We start from the raw sequence: 17,079 nt of genomic DNA on the forward strand, positions 1-17,079 counted from the left end.
ATAGACAGTGTTTCAAGATATAAGTTTATAAAGACATGCAAATATAGATACATATATATTTTTATACGAGGTTGTATATTCAGAATGGCAAAAATACAAAAAAATTCACAAAAAACACGAAGAAAGTCATGAGAGACATATATATACAGGAGACACGTAATGAATAAAAAAAATAAAAAAATGAATAAAAAAAAAAAATGAATAAAAAAAATAAAAAAATAAAAAAATAAAAAAAATAGAAAAATAGAGGCTCAAATAATTGCATTCAGTTCAATGGCTTCATTTAGCCCGTCAGGATGCACTGATTGCATCTTAAACATCCAATAGACTTCCTGCTTACAGAGTTTCTTGAATCTGTCCCCCCCCCTGATGGTATGTGGAATACGTTCTATGCCTACTATACTAATTTCTTTTGGATTACCTTGATGTTTTTCGGCGAAGTGTCGCGGGACACTGTGTGAGGGTATTTGTTTAAGGATGTTTCGCCTATGCTCACAAAATCTAATTTTAAGTTTCCTGGTGGTGCGGCCAATATATTTGAGCCCACATGGGCATGTCAACATATATATAATAAAATCAGAATTACAATTAATATGAGTTTTTATTGGGTATGTAGTTCCTTCATTATCAACTACTTGTGTAATGGGTTTATGAGGAATGTATGCACAGGTTATGCACCTTGTGCTTCCGCATCTGAAAAACCCTTTAGGGGAGGGATTAAGCCACGTATCAGTAGGGTCATTTTTTATTTTGCATGATTCTTCTGTTTTTTTGATGAAACTTGGTGCTAAGGAGCTTTTAAGAGTTCTGTTTCTTTTGAAGACAAACCTAGGTTTTTCAGGTAATAGGTCAGAAAGGAGGGGATCTTGTTTGAGTATGTTATAATTTTTGCTTATTATTCTTTGGATTTTAGAGGAATGGTTATTGTATGTGGATACAAAAGCCATCTGATATTTATTTTGTTGGTTACTGATAGCAGGAATTTTTTGGAGCTGACAAGGGAGGAGTTGTGATGATTTTTTCTCTAAAAGTTTGTTTCTATCTAGGGATTTGACTTCCCTAAGTGCTTTTTCAAGTAATGTTTTGGGGTATCCTCTAGATTCGAAAGAGCTCATCATTTCTTCCGCCTGTTGGTCGAATAGATGAATATCCGAGCAATTTCTAAACAAACGGAGAAATTGGCCCTTTGGGATCCCCTTTTTCCAGGGCATATAATGCGCACTGGAAAAATGTAGATATGCTGCTGAACCTACTTCCTTGATGTAGTTGGAAGTGGTAATCCTGCCGCCAGATGCTTCAAGGGCTATATCCAGGTAGGAAATGCGGTTCGGGTGAAGGGTGTGTGTAAATTGGAGATTGTAAGTGTTTTTATTAAGGTGATCAACGAAATTAAGTGCTGTTTGTGTGTTCCCATCCCAAATAATAAACAGATCGTCTATGTAACGGCCATAGAGGACCAGGTTCGCTGCGAAGTTGCTGTTCCAGATCAGTTCTTGTTCGACTTCGCCCATGTATAAATTTGCATAACTGGGTGCGAACCTGGTCCCCATGGCCGTCCCCATCACCTGTAAAAAGAAAGTGTTCTGAAATAAAAAATAATTGTGTTGGAGAATGTAAAGAATGGAGTTAGTGAGGAATCTCTTGTGTCTATCCCCCAGGTCTCCATCATTATCCAGACGTCTGGATGGAGACCTGGGGGATAGACACAAGAGATTCCTCACTAACTCCATTCTTTACATTCTCCAACACAATTATTTTTTATTTCAGAACACTTTCTTTTTACAGGTGATGGGGACGGCCATGGGGACCAGGTTCGCACCCAGTTATGCAAATTTATACATGGGCGAAGTCGAACAAGAACTGATCTGGAACAGCAACTTCGCAGCGAACCTGGTCCTCTATGGCCGTTACATAGACGATCTGTTTATTATTTGGGATGGGAACACACAAACAGCACTTAATTTCGTTGATCACCTTAATAAAAACACTTACAATCTCCAATTTACACACACCCTTCACCCGAACCGCATTTCCTACCTGGATATAGCCCTTGAAGCATCTGGCGGCAGGATTACCACTTCCAACTACATCAAGGAAGTAGGTTCAGCAGCATATCTACATTTTTCCAGTGCGCATTATATGCCCTGGAAAAAGGGGATCCCAAAGGGCCAATTTCTCCGTTTGTTTAGAAATTGCTCGGATATTCATCTATTCGACCAACAGGCGGAAGAAATGATGAGCTCTTTCGAATCTAGAGGATACCCCAAAACATTACTTGAAAAAGCACTTAGGGAAGTCAAATCCCTAGATAGAAACAAACTTTTAGAGAAAAAATCATCACAACTCCTCCCTTGTCAGCTCCAAAAAATTCCTGCTATCAGTAACCAACAAAATAAATATCAGATGGCTTTTGTATCCACATACAATAACCATTCCTCTAAAATCCAAAGAATAATAAGCAAAAATTATAACATACTCAAACAAGATCCCCTCCTTTCTGACCTATTACCTGAAAAACCTAGGTTTGTCTTCAAAAGAAACAGAACTCTTAAAAGCTCCTTAGCACCAAGTTTCATCAAAAAAACAGAAGAATCATGCAAAATAAAAAATGACCCTACTGATACGTGGCTTAATCCCTCCCCTAAAGGGTTTTTCAGATGCGGAAGCACAAGGTGCATAACCTGTGCATACATTCCTCATAAACCCATTACACAAGTAGTTGATAATGAAGGAACTACATACCCAATAAAAACTCATATTAATTGTAATTCTGATTTTATTATATATATGTTGACATGCCCATGTGGGCTCAAATATATTGGCCGCACCACCAGGAAACTTAAAATTAGATTTTGTGAGCATAGGCGAAACATCCTTAAACAAATACCCTCACACAGTGTCCCGCGACACTTCGCCGAAAAACATCAAGGTAATCCAAAAGAAATTAGTATAGTAGGCATAGAACGTATTCCACATACCATCAGGGGGGGGGACAGATTCAAGAAACTCTGTAAGCAGGAAGTCTATTGGATGTTTAAGATGCAATCAGTGCATCCTGACGGGCTAAATGAAGCCATTGAACTGAATGCAATTATTTGAGCCTCTATTTTTCTATTTTTTTTATTTTTTTATTTTTTTATTTTTTTTATTCATTTTTTTTTTTTTATTCATTTTTTTATTTTTTTTATTCATTACGTGTCTCCTGTATATATATGTCTCTCATGACTTTCTTCGTGTTTTTTGTGAATTTTTTTGTATTTTTGCCATTCTGAATATACAACCTCGTATAAAAATATATATGTATCTATATTTGCATGTCTTTATAAACTTATATCTTGAAACACTGTCTATGTTTGCAATATGGATCATATAATAGAACCCGTATATGAGATAAATTTGATACATAGCTCCTGTCTATGATAACATAATTTCTCCTTCTTTGGTTACTATGGTAACCATGTTCGGATACATACCAGAATAGAAATATGTGTTATTAGTAAAATAATAAAAAATAACTGTAATAAACTTATTCAGTATGTATACATATTGGTCCTCTCTGGTCAGAGATATCTCCATTTGTGGACCGTCATTTGAGGATAACTGAAAGGAACATTAGGAACAGCGATATGCGTTCCATATAAAGATTGGTTCCGTTTACTATGCGTCTCATAAGCGAATCACTTCCGCCTAGGATATCGCTATGGACGGAACGTATGAGCCGCATCCATGATGCCCTATATACACACAAAAAAACGGGGCACAGCAATAACAACCTAACTACTTCCGGTCGCTTGCGTTCCAAGCACCGGAAGTTCGGTTAAACAGCATACTTCCGTCAGATACGATCCACAAACCGGAGATATTTCTGTCTGAAACAAAGGTAACTTTTCATGGTAAACATTGCCTATGAGGTTTATAGTAATGGGTCTGTCTCCTCCCAATGCAGATTTTCAGGTTTTCATTAATATTATCGATATAGGATGTCAAACAATTAAGGTCAGGTGTGTATGATTACATTCATTGTATAGGGTATTTAAACCCCACCAGTCTCCCTATTAAGTCACCTTGAAAAAGCTGCCCAGAGCAGCGAAACGCGTAGGTGCAGCTACTGTGACCTGATACCACCCCAGCAATCGACACCCACGGTCTGTGTCAACACCTTGGATCCAGCACCTGCCACCGGGAGAATTTTACTCCCAGCAGAACTTTTCTCATCAATACCACCGCATGCACCAATAGTGGATGTTACACCTTGGTTCCCTGGACTTCGATCTGTGGCTCCACAACATCTGGAGGTACGCCACCCCCTTAATCAAGCCCGATCTGAATGCAGAGGTTCCACCATTCTCCACATTACCGGTGTTCCCAATTCATCAATTCTGCGGTCCATTAACAAAGTGAACTGGCCCCTCACTTTGTGTTATTGCTACAAGAAATTGTCAGGTGTGGATCCACCCATCCAATTTTTCCAAATGGATTACAAATTCTAAAAATCTACCAACTGGATTGGACTCATATGACCGACCAAGGGTGAATATAACTATCAGTGTCACTTTTTACCTTATTTTTAGTGTTTTATTATATGTGATTAATTTTAATAAATTGTACAACTTTTTTTCATTATACACCTGACCTTTTTCCATTCATTGTGTTTAGATTATTTACATCCACCTAGCGCAGTCGTCCACTTCCTTTCTTGTTTATTATTGTATTGGGGCTGACTCCCCCTTTCTTTAGACTGCTGCTTTATTAGCCAAGCACACTCATACACCAGCGCCTTTTTTTGGATATTTTTATATCCTTTTTTCTCAGTCGGGAGCTGCGGCATGTTTCTCTGCCCTTGTATATGGCAGTTTCCTCAGAAGGTAGAAGGACCTTCTGAGGAAACTGCCATATACAAGGGCAGAGAGGTCTGCGATTGATATTTTTGGATTACAACTTTTGGTACTCTTTACCTAGAAGGGCGCCCATCGCGGGCATTGCATGCACTAAAAAATCGGGTGCGATGCGACCGACGCGATGCCCACGATTTCCCATAGGGAACAATGTTAAATGTCTCAATTGACCCGATTTTCCTGTTCAATGCCTCAATTGACCCGATTTTTCCATAGGAAACAATGTTAAATGGGCCACAGAGGCCAAAAGTGTGAAATGGCCACCCCAATTGTTAACGCCACCCCACGATCGCCAAACTTTCGATTCTTTAAAATACCATTGTCCCTGGAAGGGTATTATTGACCTGTCTATTAATTTGTTTTTTAAGAAAAAAAATTATATTGTTTATTAATATGACCATTAATTGTGAATACATTGATTATTAATTATCAGGTACTATAGTATCACTGGTGCGCTCTCTTATTATCTTTTTGGTAATTTGCATTTTGGTTGTTTCTGTGGGGTTCACAGAAGTCCCCAATTGAGAGCAGCAAGTGTTAATTTGCGGTACATTTATTAATGTGTGCAATTTAATGTTTTAATTTATAGCAGTTGGATTTAAAGTGTGCCTGATTTTTTGGCTACTTTTTTGCATACTCCTGTGTGTCTGGGAACTGTGTGTCTAAACATATCACACAGATACCCGAGACATACCTGTGATTTTGCCATTAAGTAACCAAATCTTATTTGTTGAATTAATTACATGCCTACTGTATGTTTATCTTTGGTGGCTATTAGGATGCAGTAAATATCACATTGTGTTGCTTGATATCATATACAGTAAGGTAGTGGTTCCCAAACTGTGTGCCTAGGCTCCCTGGGGTGCCTTGGGACACTTGCAGGGGTGCCTTGAATTAGTGGTCTAGAGGCAATAGAAATTATTTATGTGGACAAACAGAAGCTAATCCTGTCCCTCATCCATAAATAAACCCATGTATGACATACAAATCAATTTACAGAATAAGAAACTTTTGGACTAGGGGTGCCGTGAAAAAAATTCTGATGCTCTAGGGTGCCGTGATTTAAAAAGTTTGGGAACCACTGCAGTAAGGCATGCTCATTATGCACAAGCCTTGCTAAGGATGGTTTTCCTCTCACCATCACATAGCTCTCACCTGGGAGCACACTATTTGATAACTTGGACGATTTGTCGTTTTGAGCTGAATTTGGAGAAATCATCCACATCGGCTTGTGCGTATGCCCTGTGGTGCACTCCCGTGTATCGTTTGTTGCATCGTCTCATCTGACTGCATTGCAGTCGATTTCGATAGATATTGGGAACGATTTCTACATATCTTTTAGTGTGTATGCACTGATATATATACATATGTATCATTAATGACCTAATGATATACATTATATCATTCGATGATTTGATAGCATAGTGTGAATGTACTATATCAATTACCGGGAGTTAAAGGAAAATCGGGATGACCATCGCAGTGTTTATGTGTAATTTTGGGGCCCATTTATTAAGGATTGCGTGGAATATTGCAGGATTGCATTGTAATATGCAATCCTATTACGGGAATGCATAATCCCCCACGTGAAGGAATGGCTCCAAAAGCAGTCCGTCCCTGCAATGCACTCAGCTGGGCGCTGGGGGGTCTGCGCATGCAGGGGCAGTGCGGTCCATAACCCATAGGCTACAATGGGCTGCTGCCCATTTTGGAATGGCGGTAGCCCAGGGACCCAAAGCGATGCTGCCCAATTTTGGCCATCTTTGAATCCCCCATAGTAACCTATAGGGCAGGCATGCCCAAACTACGGCCCTCCAGCTGTTGTGAAACTACAAGTCCCATCATGCCTTGCCACAGTTTGCTATTAGGGAATGCTAAGACTCTGGCAAGGCATGCTGGGGTGTGTAGTTTCACAACATCTGGAGGGCAACAGTTTGGAAATGCCTGCTATAGGGGATGCAGCCGGTGGCAGTGCAGGAGGAATCTGATCCCTGCTGCAGTCCCTCCTGATACATTCAGAAAATAGTTTTCTGGGATTTACCCTCAAATATCAAATAATAAACTGGCCCCCTAGTGTGTATTCAGCTTTATCTGTGAGGGATGCAGCAAAGCCTATCCCAACATGGTACTACATTAGCATGTTGCCAGTTGATAAATTGAATTGGTTCACAATCTGATATTATCATTTATTTATAAGTCACTATCATAAATAGCCCCCTTAGCATTTACACATTATTGTAACACAATAGCTACACTCCCCAACATACACGTGTATGTATAATCCATTATAAAAAAAAAATATATATATATATATATATATATATATATATATATATATATATATATATATATATATATTGTATCCAGAGTCCAGAGACAGGGCATTTACCATTCTTCTTTTGCAGACTGGTGAGATCCTGCCTCTGAATTCTGTATACAAAGCCACACACACATATACTTCAATACTTGTACATGTGTGATCTATACTTGTGTATAGAGTGCAGCCTCCTCTCTGCCAGCTCCCTCCCTGGTGCACCATCCTCTCTGCCTGTGAGACACACAGCCAGCCCCCCCTCCGGGCAGTGGCACAGAGCCGGTGTCTCCAGAGCCGCCTCCCGTCCTCCCCGTCCCCTCCCCCCGGTCTGTGAAGGTCATTACACTCAGGCACTTGCGGTCCAATATAGCGCATGCGCCCGGGCCCTGGCAGAGGCAGGAGAGGCGGCACACGGACCGCACAGACAGAGCAGCAGGCATATACACACACAGGCAATATGGCGAGGATGCCTGGCAGCGGGGACTGCACCCCGGGCACCGCGGACACCGAGCCCGTGCAGGGGCAGCCCCGGTCCGCACAGCACCGCCTGCAGCCAGGCAGCGCCGGAGAAGAAGAAGAAGAGGAGGAAGAAGAAGAAGAAGAAGAAGAGGAGGAGGATGAGGATGATGAGATCCAGGAGATCCAGATCACCGGGGATGAGGAGGAGGAGGACGATCTGCTGCTGCTGGAGGAGGATGAGGATGACATGCCGCTGGACGAGTGGGAGGACGGGCCGCTGCTGGACTCCCCGTACACCCGGCTAGGGGACCGCGCAGCTGGCATCGTCCCGCACCACCACCCGCTGCAGCGCTCGCTCCTGCCACCCGGCCTGCGCTCCGGGATGGTGGCCGAGGACGTGGAGCCGCTGCTGCTGCAGTTCGGGGGCGCGGGCAGAGCAGCGGACGGGGGCGGCTGTGCAGCGGGCTCCCCGTCCGAGCGGCCGGAGCGAGCCCGCCTGAGCGAGAACACCCGGCTGGCCACCCGCTACGCCGTGCGCATCTTCCGGGAGTACCTGAGCGAGAAGGCGCAGAGCCCGGACTTCGAGAGCATGGACAAGGAGGCGCTGTGCCGGGTGCTGCGCTCCTTCTACGCCGAGGCGCGTTCCAAGAGCGGCCAGCTCTACAGCAAGTCCTCCCTCATCAGCATCCGCTCGTCCCTCAACCGCTACCTGAACGAGCCGCCCTACTGCCGCACGCTGGACCTGACCAAGGACCCGGAGCTGCGCAGCGCCAACCTCACCCTGGCCGCGGTCATCCGCAAGCTGGAGGAGCAGGGGGCCGGCCCGGTGGTGCAGAAGCAGGCCATCACCCGGGCGGACCTGCGCAAGCTCTACACCTCTTGCGTCTTCAGCGCCGCCTCCCCCTTCGGGCTCCTCAACAAGGTCTGGTTCGAGACCTGCATGTACTTCTGCACCCGGGGCCGGGAGAACCAGCGGGAGCTGGAGGAGGACTCCTTCGGGCTGGCCATGGACGAGGACGGCCGGCGCTTCGTCTACTTCAAGGCTCTGGGGCCCTACCACAAGTCCCGCTCCTCCTCCTCCTCCGCCTCGTCCTGGGGCAAGAAGCGCTGCGGGCCGGGCGTAGTGGGCAGCAGCGGCGGCGGGGGAGGCGCGGAAGGGGACGAGGAGAACCTGCCCCGCATGTACGAGACCGGCACCGAGTTCTGCCCCTATGCCAGCTTCGTCAAGTACCTGGCCAAGCGCAACCCGCTGTGCAAGGCGTTCTTCCAGCGGCCCCGGGACCACTGCAGCGAGTCGGACGTCACCTGGTACGAGAACAAGGCCATCGGGAAGAACCTGCTGGGCACCCGCATGCAGATGCTCTCCAAGGCGGCCAAGCTCTCCAAGACCTACACCAACCACTGCATCGGTGCCGTCTCCGTGGCCACCCTCAACAGCATCGCCGGCATTGGCACCAAGCTGGGGCCCCCCTACTTCCTGGACGGTGTGAACGGCAGCAGGCACAGGCCGGCGGCCCCCAGCAGCATCTGCCTCCTGCCCAAGCCCAACGGAGGCCTGCAGGAGCTCAAGACTGAGGCGCTGAAGAGGCCGCTGGGGTACGACGCCGGCCAGCCAGTGTACAGGGAAGCCTGCAGCCCCCCCTCGCCCAAGAGACTCTGCATCAGGTCCGCGGAGCCCTCAGACTGTGTCCTGCTGGTGTCTGTCAAGAGTGACCCGCAGCCGCCCTGCCCAGACACTAATGGGCACCTGGTACTGGCTGCTTCGCCCGCTGTCACCTCGCCCTCCGGGGTGTCCCCGGTCCAGGTAATATACACAGGGGAGCGGGTCAGTGGGGTTCCTAAACACTGTAACACCTCTATCTGCTTAGATGACAATGTGTAAGGAACATGTATGGTATATTGTACAGGTGGACACACTGGAGGTCTATGTGAGCAGGTGCTGTGCTGTCATCTGTCTTATAGTTGTGCTATAACATCTGGTTCCTCCAGTGCAGTTTGGTACATATCTTGTTTATGTTACTTTTACAGTCCTGATCCAACCCAGTGATGTCTGCTGTGAGGACTTCTCCTGTCCTGGGTTAGGAACCTCACTTTATTCGGTACTTATGTAGTATCTGGGCTGCCGATTTTTTGATTGTATGCCTTAAGTTAAGGCATACAATCAGATGCGATGCGATGCGATATCGCATCGCATCCGATATCGGATGCGATATCGGATGCGATGACCCGATTTTTCCATAGGAATCAATGTTAAAATGATTCCTATGGAAAAATGGGTCCTTTTCATACCCCTACTATCCAAGTGGGCATGGAGTTGGATATAAACCTGTGGCGAGCGTAGCGAGCCACCGAGCCCGAAGCGTGGCGAGCGAAGCGAGCCCCGCGAGGGGACGGTATTCGTCCCCTCGCGGGGCTCGCTTCGCTCGCCACGCTTCGGGCTCGGTGGCTCGCTACGCTCGCCACAGGTTTATATCCAACTCCATGCCCACTTGGATAGTAGGGGTATGAAAAGGACCCATTTTTCCCATTGAATTCCATGTTAAAATGGACTCAGTCCATTTTAACATTGATTCCTATGGAAAAATCGGGTCATCGCATCGCATGGTCGCATGCGATGCGATGCGATCTCCCGATCCGACCCGATTTAGAAATCGGCAGCCCAGATACTACATAAGTACCCTTTATTCTGACATCTAAAGTGCTACAGAGCGATCCATTATTATAGGGTCTGGGAAATAAGCAATAGGCTCAATTTACAATGTGACAGCTAAATACCAAAGTTACTGCAAATTGTTTTATGCTATAAATTCCTCCACTACAATATGTGTTTTAATGTATAGACTAGACACAGGTATGCCACAATCAAAAAGTTCTCCAATGTCTTCTAATATATCACTACAGACCAGTTATTTGACATTGCTATACACTGTCAGATGACAGGTCTGTCTGTCTGATGGTTAGTAAATCTAATGTCAGATTCAAGCAGTAATTATAGCATCTGTCAGGCATCCTGAAAGGTATTTCACACACAACTGTCTGGCCTTTGGTGCTCTGTTCCAGCCATACTGCACACTGTACAATTATTGGCCCAATCAGCGCAGATAATTACATAGTGTACGACCTCCTTAGCCTAGTTTGAGTCTCATGTCGTTCAGGTCATTTTCTACTAGAATCACACACTAGGAATCACACACTAGGAATCACACACTAGGAAGAATCATTTTTGCCTTCCCGGCATAAAGGCTGGAGCTTATTTACTTTTTGCAATGCCTGTTTATATTTTACACGCATGCCACGTTTTTGTGGGGTTTTGGGTTTAGAAACTTATGAGCTGATCTTTCCCCAGGCCAGATGTACTAAGCTTGAAAAGTGATAAAATGGAGAATGATAAATCACCAGCCTATCGGCTCCCAACTGTCATGTCACGGGTTGTATTTGAAAATACAAATGGCAGTTAGGGGCTGATTGGTTGTCGTTTTCCACTCTCTATTTTATCACTTTTCAAGGCTTAGTACATCTCACCTCCCAAATTATCTGAGGCTCTCTCCTTATAGGAAGAGCTACAGAATCTGTTCTCCAACCAAAAGCTACGGCCATCCGTTGCATGCAAGTGACAACTGATGGCCCTTGTCTCATAAGGGTTTCTTGGCTCTGGGAGACAGGAATGTCAAGTGGACCCCTAGCTTCTATAATAGGGGTCCCAAAGATTTTTTTTTTTTTTTCCCCTTAATCGGGCTCCTCTCCGATTGAAGAGGGTCCAAAGACCCAAGCAATGCATTGGGTGACGTGTGCACGCACCTTGGGCTTTAAAAATAAATCCTGTTTTATGTGTTGCGTGCAATCTGAATCAGATTGCAACTTCCAATTAGGTCAGTCAGTGCAACTTGTGAAAGACTCTTTCATCTGGCTCTGATACTACAACACACTCAAAATGGTGGTAGCCCCGGGACCTGATGCTGCCCAATGATAAATCAGAAAGCAGCCTATGGGGGATGCACCCACGAGCAGGGCAGGATGGATCACAGCAGGGATTGGAGAGTCTTGTTTCGGTCCCTCCTACATACATTTGGGGGATACTTAATATTTACAGCTAATCCCCGAAATTAGCTAGAACTATGCAAGTAATGGGCCCTTCAGTGTGTCAGAAAGTAAAAAAGTGACTCCTCAGGTGTTATATGACTTTACAGTATGTTACAGGACATGGAAATTGACAGTCGCAGTCAACATATTGTTAGTGTAGATTGGTTTTCTAATTGCATGTAATGTTTCTGTGGGTGCTGTTTTTGCAGCACAGTGTAGAAAATCACAACAAATGTTATATGCAATTATTTATAGGGGATACGGTTATTGGTCACCAGCATGATGGTCGACAAGCATTAGTTCGACACAATTAGGTCGACCTTACTTAAGGTCGACATGCAGGAAGGTTGACATGCGAGGGAATGCCGTGCTTTTGGTGTCCATGTCGACATGGCATGTGCCGACAGGTGGTATTTCATGCTCTACCATCCACTAGGGTGTGGTGGGAGAACAAAATAGTGTGCCGAGCGTAGCAAGGCTCCGTGCCCGAAGCATGGCGAGTGCAGCAAGCCATGAGAAGGGATGCAGTGCTGCGTTTTAGTGTTTACGTTGACTGTGTTCCAATTCCAGTTTAAAAAAAAAAAAAAGATGTCGACTTTTTCAACGTCAAACTTACCCATGTCGACCTAATGACCCTGTCGACCTTACCCATGTCAACCTAATGACCATGTCAACCTTACCCATGTTGACCTAATGACCCTGTCGACCTTCCTGCATGTCGACCTTAACTCATGTCACCCTAAATGCATATCAATCTAATGGTGTCGACCTATTCCTTGTCGACCATAATGCTGGTCACCTAATGATCCATACCCATTTATAGTGCATTCATGCTGTGGTTGTTTCATGAGAACTCCCAAAGAGGGTTTTGTTGGTATGTATTTTGAAAGGAAACCAATACCTTTTTTAACCAAAATCCCCCAACCTTTGCCCCATTGCACCATGGTATTAAGTAGTAAACCCTTACGGAATAGGTAGGATAGGAAGTTCTGACCTGCAAATTTCAAATGGATTCAACCAACTTCCCTGAACAACAATTTTTACCCATTTTGGGATCAAATGGTTGGTTGACATTAATGCTAATACGTTACTGGATTTCTGACAGATACATTGGACAGATATTAATATAGTGTGTATCCAGATTTAGACATCACAAATGGATGTAAGAATACACAGCAGTTAATTAATAGCACCTAGTGGTGGTGGGGTGGATTATTGTATGAAGTACTACAAAATTCACATCCCATATCCCATATTGGATGCTTTAAATTGTCAATGTAGACCTCTGTTCTGCAATAGAAATGACTTAGGGAACACTTCTAATTACTACAATAATACTCTAGTTTTCAGAAACAATCCGACTGTGCTGTACATACAAAGAAACTGACTTTATTATTCAATTGCTGCCATCTTCTGACTTTTTAGTCCTGTTTCACTGATACAATGTAACTTTTTTTTAAAGTTGCAACTGCATCGGCACAATATGACAAAAAAAAAACAGTCGAAAATGTCCCCAATTTCCCCCAAAACACATGGTACGTCCTCTTCCGGGTGCAGGGAGGAGGAGGAGATCCAGCCCCCCTGCAGCAGCATCCACAGGCCGGGTAAGAGAGGGAGGGGGGAGCCGCTAGGACCCGACGCTCATCGCCGGGTCAACGGAAAAGACAGCTCTTAATGCAAGAGCTGTCTTTTGTCATAATTATCGCATATGTTAGAGCATATGCGATAATTATGTTTGCGGTAGCCGGCGATGGGCGGCGGTAAGGAGGCGCAAATGTTAGCGCATCCCCCCCTGTGAGGGACACAAGTGAGAAGAGATGTGGGTATAGATGGTAGGTGAGTAAGAAAGCTGTCATTGAAATGCAAGAAGAGTGCTGTGAGAACAGGAGGGAAGAGGGCCCTGCTCCAAGGAACTTACAGGCTATAGGGGGAGACAGACAGGTGACATGAGGAGAAGGAGGCCTGAAGGCAATTAGAGATGGTCATTACATAAAGCAGTAGGTAGGGAGAGCGGCCTCTGCACTATGTTATGCCACTAATGAAAGGCATCAGGTGAGGCAGCCATATTTGGCACCCTATGTAGGATTACCCTGGGTGGAATAGGTCATGCCTAGAATGGATTACAGAAAATGCGGTGGTTGCAGCATCCCAAAGCCTGTAGTAGGGTCCTAACACAGCCACATGTATTAAGGTGCACACATACTTAGTTCCGAAGATAGGATGTTTTGTACAAATGAGAGGCATTAGAAGGCATGCACTTTTACATACACAGGACACCTGTAGCAAGTAATGATTCATTTTCAACCGATCGCTCCCATACCCTATTGATGTTCTCACATTACTTGGCTAGACTTATTTTTGCAGTGCATTATGGGCTTTTCTCAGGGGATCATATATTGATATTTACTAATAATTTGCTTATGCGCTGTTCCAAATTCACAGTGTGCTGAAAACGACACAATTGACCCCTCTGCTGTTCAGTCATTAGTGCTGTAGGCCCTAAATGCTGGGATATAGGACCTGATTCAGACCTGTTATCCCCGGCATCTGGCTCTGGGATCGTTTCGGTGCCCTGTCCCTGCATGTGGGGGATGATACATCCCGCCGATGGATCGCATTTCACTATGCAATCCTGGGTGGTAATAAAAACAATTGTAGTTAAAGATTTTAGGCTCTTTAAGACGGTTTCTGTTCTGGCCGCAAAACTTATTACTGTGGCACCGAATTAGTAATCAGAGGGATTATTGGGTACTTATATGTTAGTTGGGCACCCACTAAGCTGTTTGCTTAGATTTCCGTGTCCCCTCGCGGGGCTCGCTACGCTCGCCACGCTTCGGGCTCGACACACTATATAAAATCAACTCCAACGCCAACATGGATAGTGGGGGTATGAGCGTACTAACTATAGTGGGTGCCCAACTAACATATAAGTACTGATTATTGTGCTGTACAGGCTGGCTCACTTGGTGTATGATTGAAATGTCACCTAGATAAACGAGTCAGAAGAAGCATATGAAATAATATTTGAGTTTGTAGAAATGTAAATATTTTGTTTCTGCCAGGAAGTGTGTGTGACACTTTGTTCAGGTAACCAGCATACAATTGTTTTTACTCCAGGTATTGTTCTCTGTTACAGCTTGGCAGTTGTGAACATTTTTAATTGCCTAAAAACTCAAATTCATTGTTCTACCTGTTAGAGGTCACACCAATGCGTTCTATAAACAGTTGAAGTGTAGAGCAATTACAAATACATTACCAAGTGTAATCTCATATGAATTATGTTCCAGGATTATTTAATGATTTTTTAGTTGTACTTCCTTTAAGTAATGGGTGATTGTGGGAATTATATAGCATAGAAGAAGTTGGTAATTAGGGTAAGAACACCTATAGTAAGGCCTGTCTGTAATCACTCACAGTGCACAGGGTTCTCAAACTCGGTCCTCAGGACCCCACACAGTGCATGTTTTGCCGGTCTCCTCACAGAATCACAAGTGAAATAATTAACTCCATCAGTGAATCTTTTAAAATGTGTCGATGAGTAACGAGTGCACCTGTCAGGTGACCCGGAAAACGTGAAATGTGTGAGGTCCTGATGGCTGAGTTTGAGAACCCCTGCACTAACTAAATTATATTATTGGCCAACATGGGGAGTTTAATGCATCTTCGGGTGCACCTGCCAGTATGTTTAATTTGATATCTATTCACAGCAGTGCGCACTTTCCTCATGAAGCATTTGATGCATGGCGTGTCCACTCATTGGCACTATAGGATTGGTTGGTGACAAAGCTGTGTAATGGATGATTGGTTCATTTTAAGACTCTTCTAAAAAAATATTTGTCATAAAATTTCATTACAATGGCTGTCATGGTAAATTGCATGAACTTTCCGTTATTTCACACCTTTTTACACCTGTGCTATTTGCACCTTTTATTGCCAGTTTTAAATTTTTTTGTAATGTATCAATTTCACTCTTTTATAACCAGCTTGTAAAACTTACAAAAATACAGGTCACTGTTAATGAGATAATGTAATTTTACATTTACAAAGTTACTCCTAATTTGTAGTGGGCAAAAAGTCTGTATGTGTATATTCCACTCATATGATGCCTAATAAATGCCAGCTATATCTTACCATGGGTCTTCAACCTGTGGCCCTCCAGATGTTGTGAAACTACATGTTCCAACATGCATTGCCACATTATTTCCTATAAGAGCATGCCAAAACGGTCAGGGCATGCTGGGACATGTAGTTCCACAACATCTAGAGGGCCACATGTTGAAGACCCTTACACCATAAAGGCCAGTGTTCATAAGAATCTTGTCACATCATGGATTTAATGCTGAGTTGGGGCAGGGGATTTTTGAGGCATCATATAAGAAAATGGAAGACTTTGCTCATGTGTTTCAGTCGTGTCTGATAGTGGGCTTCACCCGTAATGCAGTATGTTACTCCACATACTGGAAGGTTGGTTTATGCTTTTCAACTTTTACTATTAGTGTCTATAGAGGGTAGTCAGGGTATGGGTTGTTAGATGCATTAGGTCGACATGGTCAAAAGATTGACACAAACAAAAGGTTGACATGAAAAAAATCGACATAATTTTTCACTTTTTTGAGGTTCATGTCAAAATAGGTCAACATGGACACCATATAAGTGTACCGAGTGCGCTCGCATGGTGAGCGCCGGTGCCCCGCTGCGCTCGGAACACTATTGTATTCTCAATCTAGGCCAACTGGGATGGGAAGGTATGAGCAAGTTAGTTTAAAATAAATTCATGGAAACGCTCATGTCGACTTTTTTTCATGTCGACCTTCATGTCTAAGTTTTGCTTGTGGCGTCCAGGTAGTCAGTATGCAGTTAACATCTCTAACTAACAGTACAAATCTGTGACTGATGTATTAATGTGGTTTACATTTTACCCATTTTCAACAGAAATCAGCTAAAAACAAGTTAATGAGTATAGGTTCCTTATTTTGAAAGGAGCTTGGATAAGTTCAGATGTTCCAGGTGATAGTTTGTCATATAAGTCTGGCTTGTGCTAATTTGTCTCATGATCTGTAATGCTTTAAAAAGTCAAATTGGGTCAAATTCGAGTTATTGCACTGAATTTACCTATTTGCTTATGCTGAATGCAACCCTGACCTAGGGGGTTATTGAGATCTGATTGCTGTTGGGCGAATTCACAAGCCGATAAATCATCAAACAGAACGTAGCGCGCATGCGTCAGGCTGGGAAAAAAAACATTCATTATTTTTTTCTCAACCCCCACGCAACTTGACTGACAGGAAGCAGCTGGTGGCCGAGCACTGATCCACTTGCAGACTCAGGTGG

General features: G+C 44.0%; 1 protein-coding gene across 2 annotated transcripts in view; it reads left to right on the plus strand.

Moving 5' to 3' along the window:
* The window catches only part of KCTD1 (potassium channel tetramerization domain containing 1), a 127,399-nt gene that overhangs the window by 71,095 nt on the left and 39,225 nt on the right, over positions 1–17,079 (plus strand). Inside the window, exon 1 of one of the 2 annotated variants that reach the window (XM_083187478.1) lies at positions 7,446–9,472. The exons of the other annotated variant lie outside the window; for it this stretch is intronic. Within the exon in view, the coding sequence (XP_083043604.1) occupies positions 7,583–9,472 (1,890 nt within the window). The 5' untranslated portion in view covers positions 7,446–7,582. Of the gene's footprint in view, positions 1–7,445; positions 9,473–17,079 lie in introns of those variants that run through there. 2 annotated transcript variants of the gene reach the window in all.

This window comes from Crinia signifera, chromosome 5, assembly GCF_055691185.1.
Source record: "Crinia signifera chromosome 5, ASM5569118v1, whole genome shotgun sequence".
Classification (NCBI taxonomy): domain Eukaryota; kingdom Metazoa; phylum Chordata; class Amphibia; order Anura; family Myobatrachidae; genus Crinia; species Crinia signifera.